Genomic DNA, 22,598 nt, shown 5'->3' with positions numbered 1-22,598 from the left:
CTGAATGTCTTGAGAGCAGGGACCAGCCATGGTTGCATTAACTCCTCCACAGTGCCTGACACTCAGAAGGTGCTTGGCCCACTCAGGCGGGTATGCAGGCAGGCAGAATTTCTTAAACGGCTCCCCAAAGATGTCCCACCTTAATCTCAGAGCCTGTGAATACAATGGAATCTCACTCCTGGGATCATGTTATATGATATGCCTCCATTCATTTCAAGAGAGGGAGATTATCCTGGATTAGCCAAGGGGGTACAAGGTAATCACAGGAGCCTTTAAAAGCAGACAGCTTTCTCCAGCTGGTGGCAGGAGGGGAAGTCAGAGATTCCAAGCACAGGAGAGAGATTCAGTGTCCTGTTGCCAGCTTGAAGATGGATGAGGAATACAGGTAGCTTCTGGAAGCTGAGGGGGGTCCCCAACAGACAGCCAGGAAGGAAACAGGTATCTCTGTTCTACAGCTGCAAGGAACTGAATTCTGTCAACAGCCTGAATGAGGTTGGAAGTAGACTCTTCCCCAGAACCTCCAGGTAAGTGCCCAGTCCAGCCAAGATCTTGACTTCGGTCTTTTAAGACCCTAAACAGAGAACCCAGCTGAGCCTGTCTGGACTTCCAACCAACAGAGCTGTGAAATAATAAATGGGTACCGTTTTAAGCTGCTAAATGGGTGGTAATTTGTTATGCACAACAGAAAACAAATACAGGGGGTGGGGGGTGGCTGGGATGAATTGGGAGATTGGGATTGACATATATACACTAACATGCATAAAATAGATAACTAATAACCTGCTGTATAGCACAGGAACTCCACTTTGTTGTACGGTAGAAACTAAAACAACTATATCCCAATTTATAAAAAAGAAAGAAAGAAAACAAATACAGTAGCCATTATAATAGATGCCACTCACTACACAAACTGTATGACCTTGAATTATTCTCATTTTAGAGATGGGAGAAACCAAGGATCCCAGAAGTGAAGTGTCTTGCCTAAGGTCAAGCAGCTGGTAAACAGCATAGCATCTAACTCCAAAGCCCATATTCTTAGGCACTGATTTCAACAAATGACTAAGGTCTGGTCACTGGGACAATGCCTCAAGGAGGAGGAGGGGAGAGATCTGAGAGCTGTGTTGGGAGCCCAGAGGCCCCATCTGAGAGCATGTGTCTCACTTACCCGGAAGAAAGGGAATAATCCGCTGTTTGGGGTCCTTCTGTCCTCCTTCCATGGGAAATTTGTCCAACATCTGCATCTAAATGGGGAGAATAACAAAAAAATATGATAAATGCATCTCTGATGTTTTAAAGGAATTATGTGAACTGTGTGATTCGATATATAAAAGCTCACTTTGTTCAGCTTTCCAAACTAGTGGGGAAGGCAGTGTCAACTGGACCCAGGATATCCATGCAAACAGTTCTCTAGGTCCACAGCTGCCAGACTAGTGAAGGCTCAGAGCTGGGAGAGTCCATTCTCAGTTTCCCCAGGCACTCCAGCCACAGGACCTGAAGCGTGAACAACACCCCCAGAGCCCCCAGAATTCCACAGACGGCAGGTTATCCTGTTTCCTAAGAACTGCCAGGCTGTGTTCAGGAACAAACTATGGAGACTCAATTAACCTGGTTAGTTCTATACCTGCGAGATCATGACACTCCCCTGCCCCACTAAGAATTCCCCAGGCTGGCTCAGCTCCATGCCTGGCTCTGTGTCAGGCACATGGGGTGCAGCGATGAAAAGATTCAGTGTCAAGAGAGAGACTGAAAAGTAAAATGGTCATTGCAGGGTGGTGTAGGAAGCATCTAGAGAGGTAGGTGCAGGCTTGCTGTGGGGCTAGAGGAAGCACAGGGATGGGGCCCCAAAACGAAAATCTTTCATGTTTTCTGATAACAATAAATGCCTCTCTGACATTTTAAGGAAAAAATGTGAAGTAGCTGACTGGATATACAAAGTCACCAGGATCTGCTACTTGCGGTCGGGGGAAGTGACATACCTCGGGCCTCATCCTTAGTTGGCCGTAATGATACCAACTGCCAACATGGCTTTACAGATTAAACCTGGGCTATGTGGTCATTAATGCTGTCACCAGATTTCTGGTTCTTCTTCTGAGCGCTTGGTAGATTTGTATGTCCCCACCCCCTTGAAGTGGGATGTGGCCAATTAAATGTGAGCAGGAGAGACATGGCTCACTTTGGGATGGAAGAGTTAAGAGTGGTGCTTGATTCACCACTCTTCATTTCCATCTGCCACGTGATGGCCATGCTCCAGAGTGTGGCTTCTCTGCCAGTAAGGGTCCAGAGCCCCCAACGATCTCTGATGGACATCTAGCCCTAGTGAGAAATAAACCCTGTGTACAGTGAGGCTAGTTGTCATAGCAGCATATCGTAACCCATCCTGATTAGTATATGGGCCCAGGATTCAAGCAGAAGAAAAGGGAGTCCTGAGCCTCCTGGAGTGATGGCTGAATGTGAGAGGCCTGCCCATCATTTTACCTCAAGGAGAAAGTCACTCTGGCACTCAAGATGTGTCCCTCTGGATGTGGAGAAAAGGGAACCCTTGTGCACTGTTGGTGGGAATGTAAATTGATGCAGCCACCATGGAAAACAGTATGGAGGTTCCTCAAGAATCTAAAAATAGAACTACCATATGATCCAGCAATCCCACTCCTGGATATATATTGAAGAAGATACATGTACCCCAACGTTCACAGCAGCACTATTTACAATAGCAAAGACATGGAAGCAATCCAAATGCCCATCAACTGGATTAAGAAGCAATAAAAATAAAAACAAATAAAAACAAATTCATGAGAGGAAAAAAAAAAGATGTGGTGTGTGTGTGTGTATACACATATATGTATACACACACACATACATACATACAATGGAATATTACTCAGCCATAAAGAATGAAATTCTGCCATCTGCAGCAACATGGATGCACCTAGAGATTATTATGCTTAGTGAAGTAAGTCATAGAAAGACAAATACTATATGATATCACTTATATGTGGAATCTAAAAAATAATACAAATGAATGTTTACGCAAAACAGAAACAGACTCACAGACATAGAAAACAAACTTGTAGTTACCAAAGGCGAAAGGGAAGGGAGGAGTGACAAATTAGGGGTATAGGATTAACAGACAGTAACTACTATGTATAAAATAGATAAGTAACAAGGATATACTGTACAGCACAGGGAATTATATCCATTACCTTGTAATAAGCTATAGTGGAGTATAACCTACAAAAATACTGAATCACTATGTTATACATCTAAAACTAACATAACATTGTAAATCAGCTATACTTCAATTAAAAAAAAAAGATGTATCCCTCTGATAGCAGCATAAAAGCAGCTTCGAATAGCTTGGAGAAGTAAGCACAGCTATAGTGTAGGGGGAGGGAGGAGAGACCTGAAGTGGGAGAGAAGAAAAATAAGTTTACATGCCAAGCACGGGTTAGATTCTTTAGACATATCCTCTCACGAAATCTGCAGAATACCCCATTCAAGGTGGACATTATTATCCAGGGAACTGAAGTCCAGAGGAGTGAAGAAATCTGCCATGGGCCTGCAGCCAGCAAGGGGCAGGGCCAGAGACAGAAGCCCACGGCTTCTCTGCCATTGCATCACCCGCCTCTGAGATGCTACCAAGGCAATTAAAAAGGATTGCTCCCCAGCGCTCAGGGAACAGGGCCATTTATCCAGGCTGGAGCTCCCTGCCTCCTTAGCACTGTTTTATGTGACACCCCTGCGTAGGAGGGTCAGACTCAGCTTGGCTGGCAACCCTAAAGGGCTGCCCATGAGGCTGTGGTTTTATTTGTGATTTCCAATTGGCCCCTATTCTGTGCTGTGCGGTGATGGGGAAATGCTTGGTTCACCATCATTTAGCAGCTGGTGAGGTCACACTGGGCGTTGCTGGAAAGGGAGGCTTCCTTTTTCAATCCAGGAGCTTTTCAATGCTGGTACACAGTAGGCACTCAATAAAAATTGGCTAGACTAATGAATGCACCTGAGTGAAATCTGGGGGTGGGGGCAGCTTCACATGTTTGCTGAGTACCTCCGATTAATAATATTCACATTACTAATATTAAAGAATAATTAGTAACCACTACTAACTGGTTTGACTGTTTACAGTTAATCCTTTTCAGACATATGATTTTATCTGTCCTTCATAATAATCCTGTGAAAGCAATGAACAACTCCCATGTCACAGATGGCGAAACTGGGGAGCAGGACACAATGAACTGCTTGAGGTCACACAGCTAAGTGGTGGTCCAGCCAGTTCAAGTATCTTAATCTAAATCCCATTCTTTTCCCCTAAGATCACTCTCTTAGGCAGCTTCGGAGTGTCACATGAACATGAAAAATCAGCCTGAGACCAGCTAAGTTTCCTATTCCATGCACAGGCAAACAGCATGCTTCTTTTTTAAAAGCAGGGTGATAATCAATCTTAGCTGCAGCACCTTTTTAGAGATTTATAGGTTTGGCCTAACACTATCTTTTTTTTTTTTCCTTCTCGGTTTTATTTGTGAAGACAATGTTGGAACACCATTCAGGGGAACTAGTTTTTTTTAAAGGTATACCCCAGTAATCTGTCCACTGTACCACGCTTATATGGGCTCTCCCAGGTTCCTGCTGAGCCCCTATCTGAATGTGCACACACTGGCTAAAGAAGCCCTGCCCAGCACTGTATTTCCCTGTGGTCTTCACAGCTCTGTCTTAAGAGTTACTCACTCTCTCATCCTGTGTCCTCACTTGCTTCTATCCAAATAGGCGGAGCTCAAAGAGCTGAAGTGTCCCCCAAGTGTTATTAATTGGAGGCAGCAGACGTGGGTTTAACGTTGCAAACTCTAACCACAGACATCACCCCTGGGGACCAGACAGCCCTGGGGTTTAATCCTAATGATTCCTCAGGCCAGCTGTGTGTCCCTGGCGAGAGACCTCGCCTGATGAGTCTGATTCACCACTTGCAGAATGACAGACACAGCCTGCCGGGCAGGGTGGTTGTGTAAATGAATGTTGTATGTGAACTGTATGTGGGGATGCACTGGGTGCTTAACAAGAAATGCCCTCTCCTTGCACTCTGCCCACAATGCATGTTATTCTGAGAATTATTTGGGGAAAATTTTCAGTATTTAATGAGACTGTGTGTGTGTTTTTGTGTTGAGTATACATAACATAAAATCGATCATTTCAACCATTTTAAGTGTGTAATTTAGCGGCATTAAGTACATAGTTGTGCAGCCACCACCACCCTCCATCTCCAGAACCTCTACATCATCCCACACTGAAACTCTATATCCATTAAACACTAACTCCCCATTCCTCTCCTCCAGCCCTTGGCAACCACCATCCTACTTTCTATCTCTATAAATCTGACTATTCTTGGCACTGCATATAAGTATTTGTCCTTCGTGTATGGCTTATTTCACTTAGAATAATGTCTTCAAGGTTCACCCGTTTCATAACATGTGCTGGAAGTTCCTTCCTTTTTAAGGCTGAATAATATTCCACAATGAGGCTGTGTTTTAAGGTTGGTAAAATTCCTCCGACTACCCAGGTCTCCTCAGTGGCCAGAGCTGGGCTTTCCAATAGAACTTTCTACGATGATGGAGATGTTCTATATCTGTGCTGTCCCTTATGGCAGCCACCAGCCCTTGGATGGCTACTGAGCACTTGAAATGTTGCTCCTGCGACCGAGGAGCTGAAGTTTTAATTTTATTTAATTTTAATTAACCTAAATTTACATTTAAATAGCCTCACGTGACTAGTGGCACAGGGCTGGACTCATTCTCCTCTTTTAGCCATATCTAGCTTTATTTCATTTTATCATCCCGTCAATGGTAACTGCAATCTGTATGACTGCTATTCGCAAGGACAGGTGATCAGAGGCCTGCGAGCTATTTTGTTTTTGGTCTTAGTGTGTCTGGGTTCACAGGCCACAAGCTGCTTCTATCCAGGGAACTGTCACACTTGGCACTCACAGGCTTTGAAACAGACATGGGTGGCATTCCAGACCCTCTGTAGGGACCCCCAGACCCGGGATGTCTGCAGCAGCAGGACCAGAGGCATGCCGGGCAAAGTCCAACTGCAGACAGTATCTTTGGAAACTGGAAAGTCCACACCCCTCCCCCCAGATAATAAAAGGAAGTTGGGCTGAGGGTACGGAGGACTGAAAATTGAGGAGGCAAGTGAGTCAGTCTTGGGGGGCAGGAAGGGAGGGGGAGCCACGTCAAGCTGCCACATCACAAGGGGAACGAGAGAACCCTCCATCAGCAGTTTTTAAGACACAGCTTGTGGTGGAGGGAGAGGAGACAGGCTGTCCAAGGAAAATACCGTGGAGGCTGGCGTGGAGGTCCACACGTGGTTTGTGTTAGCGGCAGACTGGACTTGGGAGGGGTTTACTCCCTCACTATGACAAAGGCCTCGCGTCCCAGAAGAGCAAGAGCAGGCAGTGCAGAAGGGCCGGGGTGACCATCGTGGGCAGCTGCAGGCTCGAGGGGAGTCGTGTGGTTCTCGGAGCAGGACCCGACAACATACCTGGGCCTGCTCTACAGCACGTGGCTGGCTGTCTCTGGGGACTCTGTCCCCTGGATGAGCTGCTCTGTCTAAATGTCGGCACGCCCCTGGACACGCCCCTTGGAGCCTGCCGCCCCTCCTTGTCCGTCCACTTCTTTCCTCCTCGCTGTCCCTCTCAGTCAGGGCAGCATGTTCTCAGCCCGACCCCCTTACTGGGCTGCCCTGTGGCCTGCCCTGCCCCCCTCACTGGTACGTGGTAGGCACTTGGGATATATTTATGCAAAGAATGAATGAATCAATGGATGAACAAATGAATGAAAAAGTGGTTAACTGGTTTGGTCAGCCATTGTCTAGGAGAGGAGAAATGATGTTCCAGGTGGCGGCAACAGGACCTGCATTGGGCCTTAGATGCAACTGACCAACACACCTTGCCTCTTTCTGTTTTCCAAATAAAGAATTGCAGTTGGCCCCTCCATATCCTTGGGTTCCATATCTGCAGATTCAACCAATGGCAGATCAAAAATATTCGGGGGGGAGGAACTTCCAGAAAGTTCCAAAAAAGCAAAACTTGATTCTGCCATGGCTGGCAACTATTTACATAGCATTTACCTTGTATTTACATAGCACTTATATCGTATTAGGTATTATAAGTAATCTAGAGATGATTTAAAGTATACAGGAGGATGATACAAGCAAATACTATGCCATTTAACATGAGGGACTTGAGCATCGTCAGATTTTGGGACCTGTTGGGTGGGGGGCGTGAAGGGGGTGGTGCTAGAACCAATTCCCCCAGGGATACCAAGGGATGACTGTGCTGTGTGGGAAAAAAGGCAGCTACCATATTTTCTCAGCTCTATACCATCAATATGGCAATGGCTTTTCAGATGGAAGGGAACAAATATTCCATTAAGCATATAAAACATGCGGGAGGCACACCCCAATTTCAGAAGACAATGTCTGGGGAAAAGAGTGTGTCTCAGGGTCCAGCAAAGGCAGTATTTGGGTATAGATGGTTGGTGGAATCCTAGGCCAGCTGTTGACTAGGAGCTCGCTGGGATGTCTTCCCAGCTGGGCAAGGCCCGCCTAGGGAGTGAGAACTTCAGCCCTCCTACACCTGCTCCCAGAAAAGACGGGAGAAAACACTCCCTTCCCCTTGGCTTTTGCGGTGGAGCCTGGGGGCTTCTGGGCAGACAGTCTCCAAAGCTCATTAAGTGCACCTGGGGCTACGAAACTCTCAGAAGGGGGACAGGCCAGTTCTATCTCAACAGAAACTGGAAACAAATGATGTTTGCTGTGTGACCTGGGACAGCCTCTCCTGTCTCCGCGGTTCCCTTCCCTGGGGAAAAACAAAGGCACAGATCAAGATGCCGCCTCCGGCTTGCCTTCAGCTCTATGATGTGCTGCATTTGGGAAACGGATCCCCCGGAAAGCCCCCGTGCCTGGAAGCAGCCCCCTAAGCATGGAGTGTTCCTGCTTACAGGACACATGTCATTGCTGCTTCTCTCGAGAACTCCCTGCCGGGCAGGGTGACCCAGCTGGCTCTGTGCATCCCCCTCGCGCCACCCCCGCTGTCGGAATTCTGCAAGATGCCCAGCTCACAGTCCTGCTCTCTCACACTTCTGCACCTTTGCACACATGGTTTCCTCTGTGTGGGATGCCCTCCCCCATCCTGTCAGTGGGGCAACTCCTTACTCATTATCAAGACCCTGCTCAGATGTCACCTCCTCCAGGAAGCAAGCCCTGCCTGAGTTCCCTGGCTGGCACAGGGGACACTCTTTGAACACTTGCAAACATTTCACTGTGCCCTCTGTGAGGGAAGCCCTGGCTCCAGGGATGACCATGACCCTTGGCCTGGGGGATGCAATGAACTAGTGGGAACACTCAGAGGGCAAAGGTCACATGGCACAGGGTAAAGTGGACCCGTCACACATCCGAGGCGTGTCTGTGCAGGGCTCGTGTTCTGCTCAGAGCAGTCCTCTGCAGGATAGACTATGCCTGCATCTCACAGGGAGGTGCCGAATGGGCCTTCAGAGGGCAGCTGTCTTCAGAGGACAGAACTCTAAGAGTAGACAGATTCGAAGGCAATCCTGGACCTTCAGGAGGCAGGAGCACAGGCTTCAGACTCACCCACGCCTGGGCCCGAGTCCAGCCATGCTCCTTTTTAGGCACGCGACTCTGCCGCTCTGAGCTTCCCTTCCCCCTTCTGTGACGTGGACACAACACTGACTTCAGGCTTCTAACTGAGGACTAAATGAGATGGCGTATAAATGGACATCTAGTGCGTTTTAGTAAACAGTCGCCGATATTGTTATGACATCACTCAACCAACCACATTTCCGCTAGGCGCTGCCCTCAGCTCTCCAGGCATTCCTGTCCCCGCCCAGTGCCCTGTTCGGAGGCCAGCTCCCTCTGTTACACTCTGATGGACTCTCCAGAGTGTGCCCAGATGAGGGCGGAAAGGGAGGTTCAGAGAGCCTGGGGGCCCTGCCCAAGGCCACACAGCCAGTGAGACAGAGGGCTGGGACCTGACGCCAGGTCTTCCCACTCCAAGCCCAGGGCTCTACCGCCTGTGCCCTCACGTGAGTGAGACACGTTGCCAGATGTTAACCAGTAGGGGTGGGCCTGACTATCAGAGTCCAGCTTTCCTAAGACAAGGGAGTTGGGAAATCGTATCAGAAGGTGATCTGTCAGAAAGGGGACCTTCTTGCTGGTGACTGTGAGTTTCTCTTCCCATGAAGGAGCCTGAGTCATGCTCCTTCCTTCTACCCCAGCGGCCTCTCTGCAGACTGTTTCCTCTGCCTGAGTGTCCTGCCCCCACCAGAGGGGACATTGACTTTTTTTGTCATCTACAGGTTATTTTCCCTTCTTTGGCAGCACGTCTCTGATTTCCTCTGGGGAATCTCCTACTCCTCTATTAGTCAGCATGGATGTGATGCTGATTCTACTCCAGTTCCTGGGCCGGCCCTGACTGGCCTGGCCATTACCCAAGATGAACCAATGAGACTTGTGCTGAAACCGTTGGGGTGTTCTCTTTTTCCGTGAAGTCACTGAGCTGACCACTGGATACAGCAGGGAGCTGTGGCTGCCACCATACCAGACAACACCCTGCCTGGACACAGAGGAGACCAAGAAGTGGAGAAAGGCAGGTCCTGGTTGACCCTGTGGCCCCTAGATCCAGCCATACCTGAAGCCAAGTACCCTTAGTCTTCTCAGCTCCATTTAGCTAATCAATGTAATTTTCGAATAATCCATATGGACTGGGTTTCTGTCATCTGCAACTAAAACACTTCTGACTACAACAAGGTCTCATGGCCAGGAAGTGGCAGCATTTGGATAAAAGCCCAGGGTCTTAACCACTCTATTAAACTGGCATCACCGCCTGCTCTAATCTTCATGCCAATTCCTAGCAGCAACCCACACCTATCAATAATCCCAACAGCTGACATTAGCTCAGGGCTCGACAGCCCAAAAACTGCTCTCACACACGTCATCACTATTTTACCAAAAGAAATTGAGATATACTTCACATACCATAAAATGCACCCTTTTAAAGTGTTCAATTCAGTGTGTTTTAGTATATTCCCAAGGTTGTGCAACCATGACCACTATCTAATTCCAGAACATTTTCATCACCCTAAAAAGACACCCAATTCCCATTAACAGTCTCTTCTCCTTTCTCCCTCCCCCCAGCTCCTGGCAACCACTTATCTGCTTTCTGTCTCTATGGATTTGCCTCTTCTGAACACACACCATCACTTTTAACTCCAACGGAGCCTTGTGAAGTAGCCACTTGTAAGAGCAGCACTGCACAGCAGAGTGACCAAGACTGTGGACCCTGGTGTTGCCTGCCCAGCTTCAAATCTGAGTTCTAATGCTCATCGGCTGTGTGGCCTTGGGCAAATGACTTAACCTTTCTGAGCCTGGGTTTCTCCATTTGTATCATTTGATAAGCTTGACATGAGGATTAAATGAGTCACTACATCTTGATGCTGAGCAGGCAGTACCTCAGGAATGCCAGCTGTTTCCTTATCATCACCCCCATGTTACCGATGAAGAAATCACAATCAGGCACAGAGGGGTTAAGGGGTGTGCCCATGGCCACACAGAACAGGGGGCTGGGCCCCAAGTCTCCTGACTGAGTCGTCTGCTGTTTCCATTACGCCACACTGGCCGAGCTGTTCCTCCACGAAAGCTTGACCCTCCCCATACTCTGAGCCAAGTTACTGCTGCAAAAGCCAAGGCTACTCGCCAGACAGGGAGGGAGGGGAGGGGGGAATCATGAAATCATCCAACTTCAGGGTGTCGCGGCCCCACACGGGCCAGCCTCCTTGCCTGGTCCTTGGGATCAGCCCTCTTCCAGCTTCCCTCTCTCAGGTGTGGGGCTGGAGGGTGGGGCAGGCGATTTCCAGGACAGCAGGACCCTCTGGAATTCCAGGACTCTCCCACTCCAGTTGCCCATCTGGGACTCTTTAAAGCTGGCTTAAGCCCTGTCTTTAGAAGACTTTGTTACAGGAGGGGAGTCTAAGGCAGCTATTTATGTTGCAGCAAACCTCCAATTCTTACTAATTATGCTGGGGTTGGAGGGAAGGAAACCTCACTTTTAAGTTCTGGTAGAAATAAGAAAGTTGAGTTAGAATAGGAGAGAGGAGGGAATGCAGGCTTCAGACCAGGATGCCTTGTGATCCAACCCTGGCTCAAAAACGTTCCCAAACAATGTCACCTTGGGCAGATCCCATGGGAGCAGAGTGACAGCAGATGACACCTAACGCTTACTGAGCAAGGCACAACTGACTGGACTGTCACAACAGATGGGAGCAAAGTGCTTGCATTCTTAATACAGTATGTGGATGGGGAAACTGAGGCTCAGGAACAAACAGCGGTGACACTGCGCTGAGACCTGAAAAGGCAAAGCTGAGATGTGAGGGAACCCACGTTTGCCCAACCCCAGAAGTCAAGGTCTGAAGCCCTGGGCGAGGCTGGAATATGGAACTCGGTAACACAGTCAAGTTCCCCACACGCTGCCTGGCCCATAGGCTGCCAAGGGCAGCAGTGGACATTTCCGTCCGCGCCACCAGGGCCTCCCCCCAACCCTCTTCTCACTGAACCTCCTCCTCTAGATGATGCTCTCCCACCCGCCCCACCCCTCTGGCCACAGCTAGCAGGCTCGGGGGCGGGGGGGTGGGGTGGACTCTGACCCAGGATGCTGACACTCAGATGCTCTCTCCCAGAGACTGGAGCTGAACCCACCAACTCCAGTGCCTCGACACAGGGAAGGGCACTTCAACTTGGGGACTGAAGGTGCTGCCTGGGGGATGCAGGCCAACGGGCCAGTGGAAGAAGCTGGTCCAGAGGGGCTGGCGGGAAAGGGAGCAGGTTCGATGGGAGAGCTTGTGGCCACGTGACACACGGCCCGGGAGCTGCCAGGCGTCCGGTGGGTCATTCTGTTGCTGGTGCCGGGCCCCTGTGAGGCCGGCTGTACTCCTGGCTCTGGTTTCCATGGGGGCACACTGGCATCCTCTCATCAGTCCACCCCCACTTCTCTCTGCCTAAGCTAGCTGAGTGGGTGTCTGCTCTGTGGATGCCAATAATCCCTAGGCTAGCAATCACCCATGTCACTCATCTCTGTCCCCCCTGTTCCTTCTTGGAAGCATCAGGCAGGCAAGAGGCCTTGGAAAGCAAAAATATAGGTAGCACCACTGCCCCTGTAACATAGACCCTCGGTGCATGAAAAATCAGTCTAGCAACTTGCAAAAATATTTACCCAATACCCACGTTCTAAAGACCTGCCGAAATGGATCTACATAAATCACTCTTGCGTCTGAGCAAGAGGGTATGGATCTCTGTCTTTCTCATGCAGGACCACGTTCGGAGGTGTTGGCGTTACTGCTATCATCTTTCCTGCCTTTCCTCCAGGGTCAGCCCTTCCCCCGCCCATGCCCGTGTCTGCTCCTGCCAAGTCCCTTTTAGATGGTATCTTAACATCTTTAACATAGAGCCTCTTTGGGTATTGACATTTGGTACATGTTTGCTGCGGACCAGAAGAAAAATATCATTTGTATATGATACTGTTTGGTTTGTTGCATAGTGAACACAAAACGTCACTTATGAGTTCATTACATATTAAGTAATTACGTAACTGGTGTCAACTGCTGTCCAGTATGCAATGACTCTTGGCAATTTATAATGTAGATTGTTTGGTGATACTGGGGAAAACAGGTTAGGGGCACATTATTATCTCCCCTCCCCCTTTTAAAATATAGCCCAGGGCTTCCCTGGTGGCGCAGTGGTTGAGAGTCCGCCTGCCAATGCAGGGGACACGGGTTCGTGCCCCGGTCCGGGAAGATCCCACATGCCGTGGAGCGGCTGGGCCCGTGAGCCATGGCCGCTGAGCCTGCGCGTCCGGAGCCTGTGCTCCACAACTGGAGAGGCCACGAAAGTGAGAGACCCGCATACCGCAAAAAAAAAATAAATAAATAAAAATAAAAATAAATAAATAAAATAAAATATTGGAGCACAGGCTCTGAAAATTCTCTATTTGACATTTTTAGGAACAGATTAGGTCTGTTCAACCAAGGATGACGGTGGTTAATATCACCTCCAGAGAGAACATGGAAGGCAGAAAGACAGACTGGTGTGTGGAGGACCCGGGCTGTCTCCTGATGTCCCCACAATGCCGTCTCTACATCGGATCACAGCTGTTCTCTCCAGGTCTCAGTCCCCACCCCCCTGACTGAGGGGCAGAGCAGGGACCGGATAAGCCCACTGGCCATCGCATTGCTCAGCCATACTGACTGGCTTCGAGATGAGCCTATGAAACACAACACTGTGTTTGCTGGCACTCCTGCAAAGTGACCTTTCACTCTTTCCTGCTAAGTGTGAGCCCAGAGCATTTTGCAACCATGTGGGATCTGAGGATAAAGCCAACATCAGGGAACTGGGAATTCAGAACAAGAGGAAGAAGCTGGGTGAGAGGACACAGGAGAACTCTGTATCAAGCTTCACCTGAAGCCTGCCAGTTTCCTTCTCCCAGGACATTCTGTCACACCAGGCCCCTAAATTCCCCCATCTACTTAGGCCAGTTTGAGTTGGGTTTCTGTCCCTTGCAACCAAAGGATCCTAACTGGTACGCAGAGGGAAAGAAGACAGTCATCTCGATGAGGCCTTACATTGGCCTGTGAGGTATGTGAGCCCCTCACCAAGTGGCAGGGAACACTCATGGATTCAGGAAGCCGGGCAAGTTCCCATCTCCTCCTGAGGTCTATGTTTTCTAAAGAACTTTGTTACGTCATATCAGGCACTGTGACTTTTCATGACACACTTGCTTTGAGTTGCTGGCCTTTGGGGACGTCAGGATAATGCTGCTGACCCATGGATTAGAGATCTTTTACCCTCCTGGGGAGGGGCTTACACAGAGCTGTCCACATAGGGTCCCTGTGAGAGTGGTGGTGCTCAGGGGGGTTATAGTTCATTCCTTCGTTTGTTCGTTCGTTCATTCATTCATTCACCAAACATTGACTGGATACATACAGTGTCCTTGAATAAAACATGAAGGAAAGAGAGGATAATGAAGATGTGGTTCCTGCCCATGAGAGTCCTAGTTTAGAGGGGGACAGGCAGACGACTTCAATACAGAGTCAGGACAGAGGGATGCAGAGCTGTGGGGTGCAGAAGAGGCGGCCTTCGCTGGCCAGGGAATGAAGTCAGACCAGGCTTCCCAGAAGATGAGACAACGAGGGGGCTGGAGGGTGCAGGAGGTATTCCAGGTGAGGAAGAGCTAATGCAAAGGCCTCAGAGGAGAGGAGAGGAGAAGGTGAGCACGGTGCCCTCAGAGCACGGCAGGCATTTTAGGAGCTGAGCAAGGAGCCTGATGGGGAGAGGAGGCCAAGGTGAGGCAACAGACGTGGGTCTGTCTTGAGAGCAGAACAGGTCCACGAGGTCTGAACACACTCAACAACTGAACTCACCAGCAAACACGATTACACACGTTCAAGATCTGCACTTCAAAGCCAACAGAAACGATCTCCAGATTAGCCTCCGTTCTAGAGCAGTCAACAGGAGCCTTTCTTTTATTTGGACAATATTGAATATCAAAGCATAAAGCAATATAGCCCATTACTTATGTCCCCAAAGTGATGGACCCTTTTTTGAAAAATATAGAACGTGCCTCAAATTTGCGTGTCACCCCTGCACAGGGGCCAGGCTAATCTTTCTACATCATTCCAATTTTAGTATATGTGCTGCTGAGGTGAGTGCACAGACATCATTTTAAACAAGAACACTGTGGCTCTGAAGTCAAAGTGGAAAGTAAGTCCAAATAAACTCTTTCCCACCTTGCAGCTCACCGGAGACCCCAAATCCTTACCTGGAGATCAAAGAATTTGCTGTAGCGCCGATAAATGGCCTCCGTGGAGCCGCTGGACCACGTGACACGGATGATGTAGACCTGCAGAGAGGGATGGAGACAGGCGTTAACACCAAGGGGGTCTTTCCATCTCCAGGACTCAAGACCAAAGCAGTTCACAGTCAGAAAGACCTGGGTTTGAATCTCAGCTCTGCCCCTGACCAGCAGTATGACTTGGATGAGTCACTTGCTCTCTCTGAGCCCCAGCTTCCTCTTCAATAAAATGGGTCTAATACCCCCACCTCTGAGAGCTGTGCAAAGGATTACATGAAATCAAGTATAGGAAAAAGCATAAGCACCCTGCTCATCTCAGGAGATGCTGTTACTTTCACGATATCTTACTCCCCAGTCAATTCAGAGAGCCACGGGGCTGGCTACTTTGTCAGCATCATTCTTAAAACTTTGATTTGTCAGAAGGCACAGCAACCTGCGGCTCTTAGCTCTCTTCTATTTCTCATAAGCTAAGCCATCACGCCATTTTCTCCAGTTAGGGCCTGGGCTGAGTCATCTTTTCCCTCTGCATGACAGTTTCTCCATCTGTAAACTGGGTTAACAGCATGTTTCCGCTGCCTCCCAGGATAGTGTGAGGATTCGATTAAGACGGAGGTTGGAGAGCCACTTTATAAACCACAGGGCCATGTTTTCAATCTCTGTCACAGGTCACAACACACACAGAAAATAATACATTGACAACAAATTCGGGCAAACCAAGGTGGCAGCAGGAGGTCACAGCATCTGGCTGGGGGCTCTGGTGGCCCTGGACACCGCCTGGATACTCAGGGGATAAGGGATCAGCACATCCATTCCTGGCCTGCACAAATTATCTGTGGTTACAGGGTAATTCTGACACTTAAAATATACATATGTGAAAGCTGTCTGGAAACAGAGAAATGCTGTATAAACACGAGGGGCTAGGTGTTGTTAAAAAGGCCATGGGGGTACACAGGCAGGGCCCCTGCCTCTGTGAGTGGAGGGTGAGCTGCAGAGACAGCAGGTGCGTAAGTGAAGATAAGTAACATGTGCGCAGTGGACGTCTCTTATTTTTTGCCCGGTACTGATTAACCTTTCCGTCAACCAGAGAGCCTTGACTTTTCTCCTGGGAGCCTCCTTCCCTACCTCAACACAGTCCCTTAGACACCAAGGTGGGTACCACTGTCCACAGTGATTGGTTGAGGAGTGAGCACATGACCCACGCCGGGCCAATCAGAGCCAGTAAGAATCAGCCCTGGGACTTCTGCTCTGACCCCTGAGAAAGATAAGCTCTCTTTCTTTGAGGTTGCTAGGCTGTTAGGATGCAACGTGGAGATGCCAGGGGGCCATCTCACCATCGCTTGGGAGGAGCCTGCCTGAGAATGAGGCCAGTATCAGTAGATTCCTGATGACACAGTCTGACCCTTAGGTCCAGCTTTGCCTGTAGCTCAATCTACTCCTTGTCTGTCCCGTTTCCTGAGCCAGTAAGTCCTGGGCAACACCCACACTCTGGGATTATTTCTGAAGCCAGTTTAAGTTGGGTTTCTGACACATGTAATTTAGTCCTGATGGATGCAGGAAGTGGGGTGGGAGAGATCTCTGAAGCTTGAAGTCATCATGGTGTACCTTGAAGGACACGTAGATCTAGACAGCAGGAGAGGAAAGAAGAGACCTTCGGGGGTGAGGGATGATGGTGGAGCAAAGACAAGCTCAGGGAGTACGGGGACCATGCCCAGCAGTGGTTTTCAAAGTGGTTTTAGACAAAGTCTCTTCCCAAATGAGTTCTTCCTAGGATACCTTCACTCAAAACAGGAAAAGGAGGAGCTACGGGGGGCCACAGCCAGAGCCCATTGTGAACACCAGGGACTTATGGGAGAAGATTTTCCAGGTGAGAAGAGATAAAAAACGTAAAGACAAATCAAGACAAGATGGGAGGTGCCCTTGAATGCCCAGCTAAGGGGTTCACCAGGAACAACCACTCTAAATCCAACATCTATTTCATTTCAGCGAAGCAAGGCAGGAAGGAAGGCATTTGGACTCTAGACTCACGGAATTTCCTAACCCCCAGGGCCTCAGTTTCCATCTGTAAAATGGGGTCATCGAGCCCATCTTACATAGAATTGTGATGATTATCGGAGGTAAAGCTCTGAGCTCCTTGCCTGGCAGAGAGGAAAAGTTCAAGAAATCTTAGTACCCTTCACTCTGAGTCCCCAGTGTCTACCCGGCCCCAGTTCAGAAAGACAGACTATTTCAACACCAGGGATTCAGGTACCCCGCCTCCCCCGCTTTGTTTGTACCCACTAGTCCTGGGTACCTCAGAGCCAAAAGACAGGGCAGGGCACCCTTTGGGAGGCAGAGTCACCCTGGAAAAGTGATTTTACGACAAGAAGAGCTGTCTCCAAAGCCAGCTGAATAGTCATTAGTCTTATTTAAAAGAAAACAGGGGAATCCCTGGTGGTGCAGTGGTTAAAAATCCGCCTGCCAATGCAGGGGACATGGGTTCGAGCCCTCGTCCAAGAAGATCCCACATGCCATGGAGCAACTAAGCCCGTGCGCCACAACTACTGAGCCCGCGTGAGACAACTACTGAAGCCCGCGCGCCTAGAGCCCGTGCTCTGCAACAAGAGAAGCCACCACAAGGAGAAGTCTGCGCACTGCAACGAAGAGTAGCCTCCACTAGCCGCAACTAGAAAAAAGCCCACGTGCAGCAACGAAGAGAAAGAAAGAAAGAAAGAGAGAAAGAGAGAGAGAGAGAGAGAGAGAGAGAGAGAGAGAGAGAAAGAAAGAAAACATCAATTCTGCTTAACCAAGGCTCCAGCATGTCAATTTAGAATGGCTCCCGTTCCTTCATTCACTCTACAACATTTATTAAACACCTCTTGTGTACCAGGCCCTCTGCTAGGTGCTGGGTTACAAGGAGCAGCAGGACAGCCTCGGACCCTGCCCTTGAACAGTGGGAAGATGGGCAATAAACCAGCAGATGGGGGCTTCCCTGGTGGCGCAGTGGTTGAGAGTCCGCCTGCCGATGCAGGGGACACGGGTTCATGCCCCGATCCCGGAAGATCCCACGTGCCGCGGAGCGGCTGGGCCCGCGAGCCATGGCCGCGGAGCCTGTGTGTCCGGAGCCTGTGCTCCGCAACGGGAGAGGCCACAGCAGTGAGAGGCCCGCGTACAGCAAAAAAAAAAAAAAAAAAAAAAAAAACCAGCAGATGAGGAAATATGTATATAATTTAAGTTACAGTAAGTGCTAGGAAGGACCCCTGCGCTGTGGTAGCGCAGGATGGGGATGGTGGCGGTGGGTGTTCTTGGAAGGGAAGGTCCCTATGAGGAAGCAGCCTTTGAACTGAGACCTGAAGGATGAGGAGCTGGCTTGGGGAAGAGCTGAGGAAAGTGTATTCCAGACAGAATTAAAAGTACAAATGAAGACACACAGGCTGGAAAATGCTTGGAATGTTTGAGGAACCGGAAGACCGTTATGGCAGGACAGAGCTGTCAAGGAAGGGGATGTGGCCTGGAGGAGCAGCAGCTGCATCACGAGGGTCTTACAGGGCTTATAGGCCACGGTGAGGGATTTTTATTCTATTGAAGTTTTGAGGGGTGCAGGGGCCTGGGGAGGAGGCGTTTGACATAATTTAATGTATGTTTTAAAAAAATATCCATCTATATGCCTCTGGCTGCTGTGTAGAAAATGGTTTTGAAAAGGGGCAGGGAAACTAGCAAGGGGGCTTTTCCATATCTGAAAGGGACCACGGAACTCAGCCAACCCAATGGCCCCACCTTCCAGATGGGTAAATGCAGTCCCAGAAAATACCTTACCAAAGGTCCCCATCCTGGGGGATGTATAAACAAAGTCTGTATGACTATCTGTGAAGGACAATGCCAATGTGGATTAAAAACAAGAAAAAAATAAAAGATCATCAAAGATTTTAAAACCAACCCAAAGCATACACCCATAAACAGAAAAAAAAATTCTGCTTACATAATTCATTCTTGAGCTCTTGTTTACAATTTTAAAAAGATAAATTTATTTATTTAGTTATATTTATTTATTTATTTAGGTGTGTCACTCTATTTAGGTGTTCTTTCATTTCTATCAGTAATATTTTGTAGTTTTCTTTTAATTTTTATAAAATTTTATTTATCCAGCATTTTAGAATTTTATTTATTTTTTATACAGCAGGTTCTTATTAGTTATCCATTTTATACATATTAGTATATATATGTCAATCCCAATCTCTCAATATATATTTATTTATTTATTTTTGGCTGAGTTGGGTCTTTGTTGCTGCATGTGGGCTTTCTCTAGTTGCAGCAAGCGGGGGCTACTCTTTGTTGCGGTGCGTGGGCTTCTTGTTGCAGTGGCTTCTCTTGTGGTGGAGCACGGGCTCTAGGCGTGCTTCAGTAGTTGTAGCACACATGCTCAGTAGCTGTGGCTCACAGGCTCTAGAGCACAGGCTCAGTAGTTGTGGCGCATGGGTTTAGTTGCTCTGTAGCATGTGGGATCTTCCTGGACCAGGGCTCGATCCCATGTCCCCTGCATTGGCAGGAGGATTCTTAACCGCTGTGCCACAAAGGAAGCCCTTGTTTACAATTTTTAAAGTTCTGTCCCTATGGTACAAGAACTCTGTAGCAGATCTAATTAGTTTATTGGAATCAACCTCTGAGCACAATGCCTGCATTTTTAGGCACAGATCTAACTTTTTGATGAGAATTGTCCCAACGTAGGGCTTTGGCCTTGCCCACGGTTTGGGGGCTGGTGAAAGAGCCCATGCACTGGGTTCTAATGCCAGCCCTGCTGTTGGGTGAAACTCACAAGGTACCAATCTCTCTGGCCACAGTGTCCTCCTCTCTAAAATGAGGACAACAATCTCCCCTGAGGACTCACTGCAATAACTAAGGTACATAGGGCTTTGCCAATGCCCGGCACACATGAACTGTGCAGCAGTTCGTTTTTCCCTCATGGCAGGTATCCGGTATTCCTCCTCATCTGGTACCTCTTCTCTCCTTTTGGTAATAGCCCCTGATTTCCCTTGGAGGGTCACCTTTCTCCCTCCCCTAGTCTTTGTGATAGGGAGTATCATGTGTCCCAAGCCTGGCCAACCAGAATCTACCAGTCCCTGATCCCAACAATGGTTCAGGGATGGGTACGTCACCCAAGCCAGGATGATGAGACTCAATTCTGGGACTTCTGATGGCATGATCAGGAAAGAGACCCTTTTCCCCACTGCAGTGGCGAGCTGGGAGAACTCTACACCGTGATTTAATACGTAGAAAGCACAGAAGCAAGCAGAGCTCAGAGGGAGAGAAAAGTGGCATGTCCTGTGACACTGCTTGAACCCCTGGACCCAGCATCCTGGACATTCCACACACACAAGCCCAAACCTTTTTTCTTATTTAAAGTCAGTATGAGTTAGTTTTTGTTACTTGCAACCAAAGCATTCCTAACACATCTGACCTTGGCTTTTGGATTATATCCCAAACCCAGTTAATACTCAGTGGCCTGGTGTTAAGGAATTAAAAGCAGACTTTTTCGTAGCAGCATTAGTCACAATAGCCAAAAGGCAGAAACAACCCAAGCATCCACTGATAGATGAATGGATAAGCAAAATGTGTAATATTATTCAGCCTTAAAAAAGGAAATTCTGACATATGCTACAACATGGATGAACCTTGAGGACATTATGCTAAATGAAAAAGACCAGTCACAAGAAGACACATACTGTGTGATTCCACTTATACTAGGTAGTTAGCGTAGTTAAATTCATAGAGACAGAAAGTAGAATGGTGGTTGCCAGAGGCTGGGGAAAGCGGAATGGGGAGTTAGTGCTTAATGGGTTTGGGAAGATGAAGAGTTGTGGAGATGGATGGTGGTGATGGCTGCATAACAATGTGAATGTACTTAACGCTACTGAACTGTACACTTAAAAATGGTTGAAATGGGGCTTCCCTGGTGGCGCAGTGGTTGGGAGTCCGCCTGCCAATGCAGGGGACACGGGTTTGTGCCCAGGTCCGGGAAGATCCCACATGCTGCGGAGTGGCTGGGCCCGTGAGCCATGGCCGCTAAGCCTGTGCATCCGGAGCCTGTTCTCTGCAATGGGAGAGGCCACAACAGTGAGAGGCCCGCGTATCGCAAAAAAAAAAAAAAAAGGTTGAAATAGTAAAATTTATATTATGCATATTTTATCACAATTTAAATAAATAAGTAAATAAATAAATAAGCAGATTTCCTTCAGAGATTTACATAGTACATGTCATGCTCCCTGGAGGTGACGCTTATAACTTTCTCCCTGGTGTAGCCCTCAAAACACATGCTGCATATCTGAAGAACTTATACCCAGAATATATTAAAAAAAAAACAAAAAAACACAACTCAACAGTAAGGAAACAACCAACCCAATTACATGATAGACAAAAGATCAGAATAGACACTTCATCAAAGAGGATACGTGGGGACCTCCCCGGTGGCACAGCGGTTAAGAATCCGCCTGCCAATGCAGGGGACACGGGTTCAAGCCCTGGTCCGGGAAGATCCCACATGCCACAGAGCAACTCAGCCTGTGTGCCACAACTACTGAGCCTCCACCTAGAGCCTGCGAGCCACAACTGCTGAGCCCACGTGCCACAACTACTGAAGCCTGCGAACCTAGAGCCCGCACACTTCAACAAAGAGTAGCCCCCGCTCGCCACAACTAGAGAAACACCGTGTGCAGCAACGAAGACCCAGTGCAGTCAAAAATAAATAAATAAATAAATAAATAAATTTATTTTTTAAAAAAAGAGGATATATGGATGGCAAATAAGTGCATGAGAAGATATTCAACATCATTAGCCATTAGAGAAAGGCAAATTAAAACCATGATGAAGGATCACCACACATCCATTAGAATGGCTAAGATAAAAAAAAATACTGACAAAAATGTGGGACCACTGGAACTCTCAGACATTGCTGGGGGGAAAACAAGATGGCACAGCCACTCTGGAAAGATCCTTGATGGATGCCGAACCATGAGGTGAAAGGTTGTTGGAGAAAAGAAGAGTCATATGGGGTGAAGATATCACCCCAGGGATTAGTCTCGCAGCAAAGGGAAAAATGTCCCTTTTCAGTGGAAAGATCTGGCGACCACAACTGTAATAGGTGATCAAACCTAGCATGACCAATAAGAGGGATAATTAGACCCTGAGGTGATGCAACAGGAAGTATACAAAACCTTCTGTCAAGTATTGTCACCAAAATATTTAACATGAATCTCAAGTCTCTTGACCTAAGTTCCACTTCATACGAAGTACACGAGGGAGAGAAGCAAACTAAATGACACGTAAGGAAACAATCAGATAAATCCAGAATGTGGGATGACTACAAGTCTACTCCTAGGGCATAGCTCAAGTGCGACCTCCTCCAGAAAGTCCTCCCTGACTGCTCCCGCCCCACCAATGTTAGGTTGGGTCTCCCTGGTGCATGTCCCCTTGGCGCCTACTGCCCCATCACAAAGTCGACTACACTTTACAGCAAATGCTGACAGCAGGAACCATGCTTGTCTTGTACATACACTGAATGCTGTATGCCCAGCTCTGAGCACAATGGAAAATCTGTACTTTGTGGGAAAAAAATGAGGAAGACACGAAGATGCTAGGAGGTCAAGCCCTCTCTGGCCCCTGTCCTGCTTCACCACAACCCCTCCCTCTGGGAATGAACAAGCACAGAGGCCACACTGGTGTC

At 48.3% G+C, this 22,598-nt stretch overlaps 1 protein-coding gene and 1 non-coding gene across 2 annotated transcripts in view; both read right to left on the bottom strand.

Moving 5' to 3' along the window:
- Positions 1-22,598, bottom strand: part of SH3PXD2B (SH3 and PX domains 2B) — a 111,338-nt gene that overhangs the window by 65,853 nt on the left and 22,887 nt on the right. Inside the window, exons 2-3 of the mRNA XM_060094941.1 lie at positions 14,873-14,953; positions 1,166-1,241 (exon numbers count right to left, since the gene is read on the bottom strand). Of these exons, the coding sequence (XP_059950924.1) occupies positions 1,166-1,241; positions 14,873-14,953 (157 nt within the window). The remainder of the gene's footprint in view (positions 1-1,165; positions 1,242-14,872; positions 14,954-22,598) is intronic.
- Positions 14,658-14,765, bottom strand: LOC132487265 (U6 spliceosomal RNA). Its single transcript, XR_009531560.1, has one exon. It is a non-coding gene; the product is annotated as a U6 spliceosomal RNA (small nuclear RNA).

This window comes from Mesoplodon densirostris, chromosome 3, assembly GCF_025265405.1.
Source record: "Mesoplodon densirostris isolate mMesDen1 chromosome 3, mMesDen1 primary haplotype, whole genome shotgun sequence".
Classification (NCBI taxonomy): Eukaryota; Metazoa; Chordata; class Mammalia; order Artiodactyla; family Ziphiidae; genus Mesoplodon; species Mesoplodon densirostris.
Note: the sequence above shows the minus strand (reverse complement) of the source record. Positions and strands in the feature narration are given on the sequence as shown.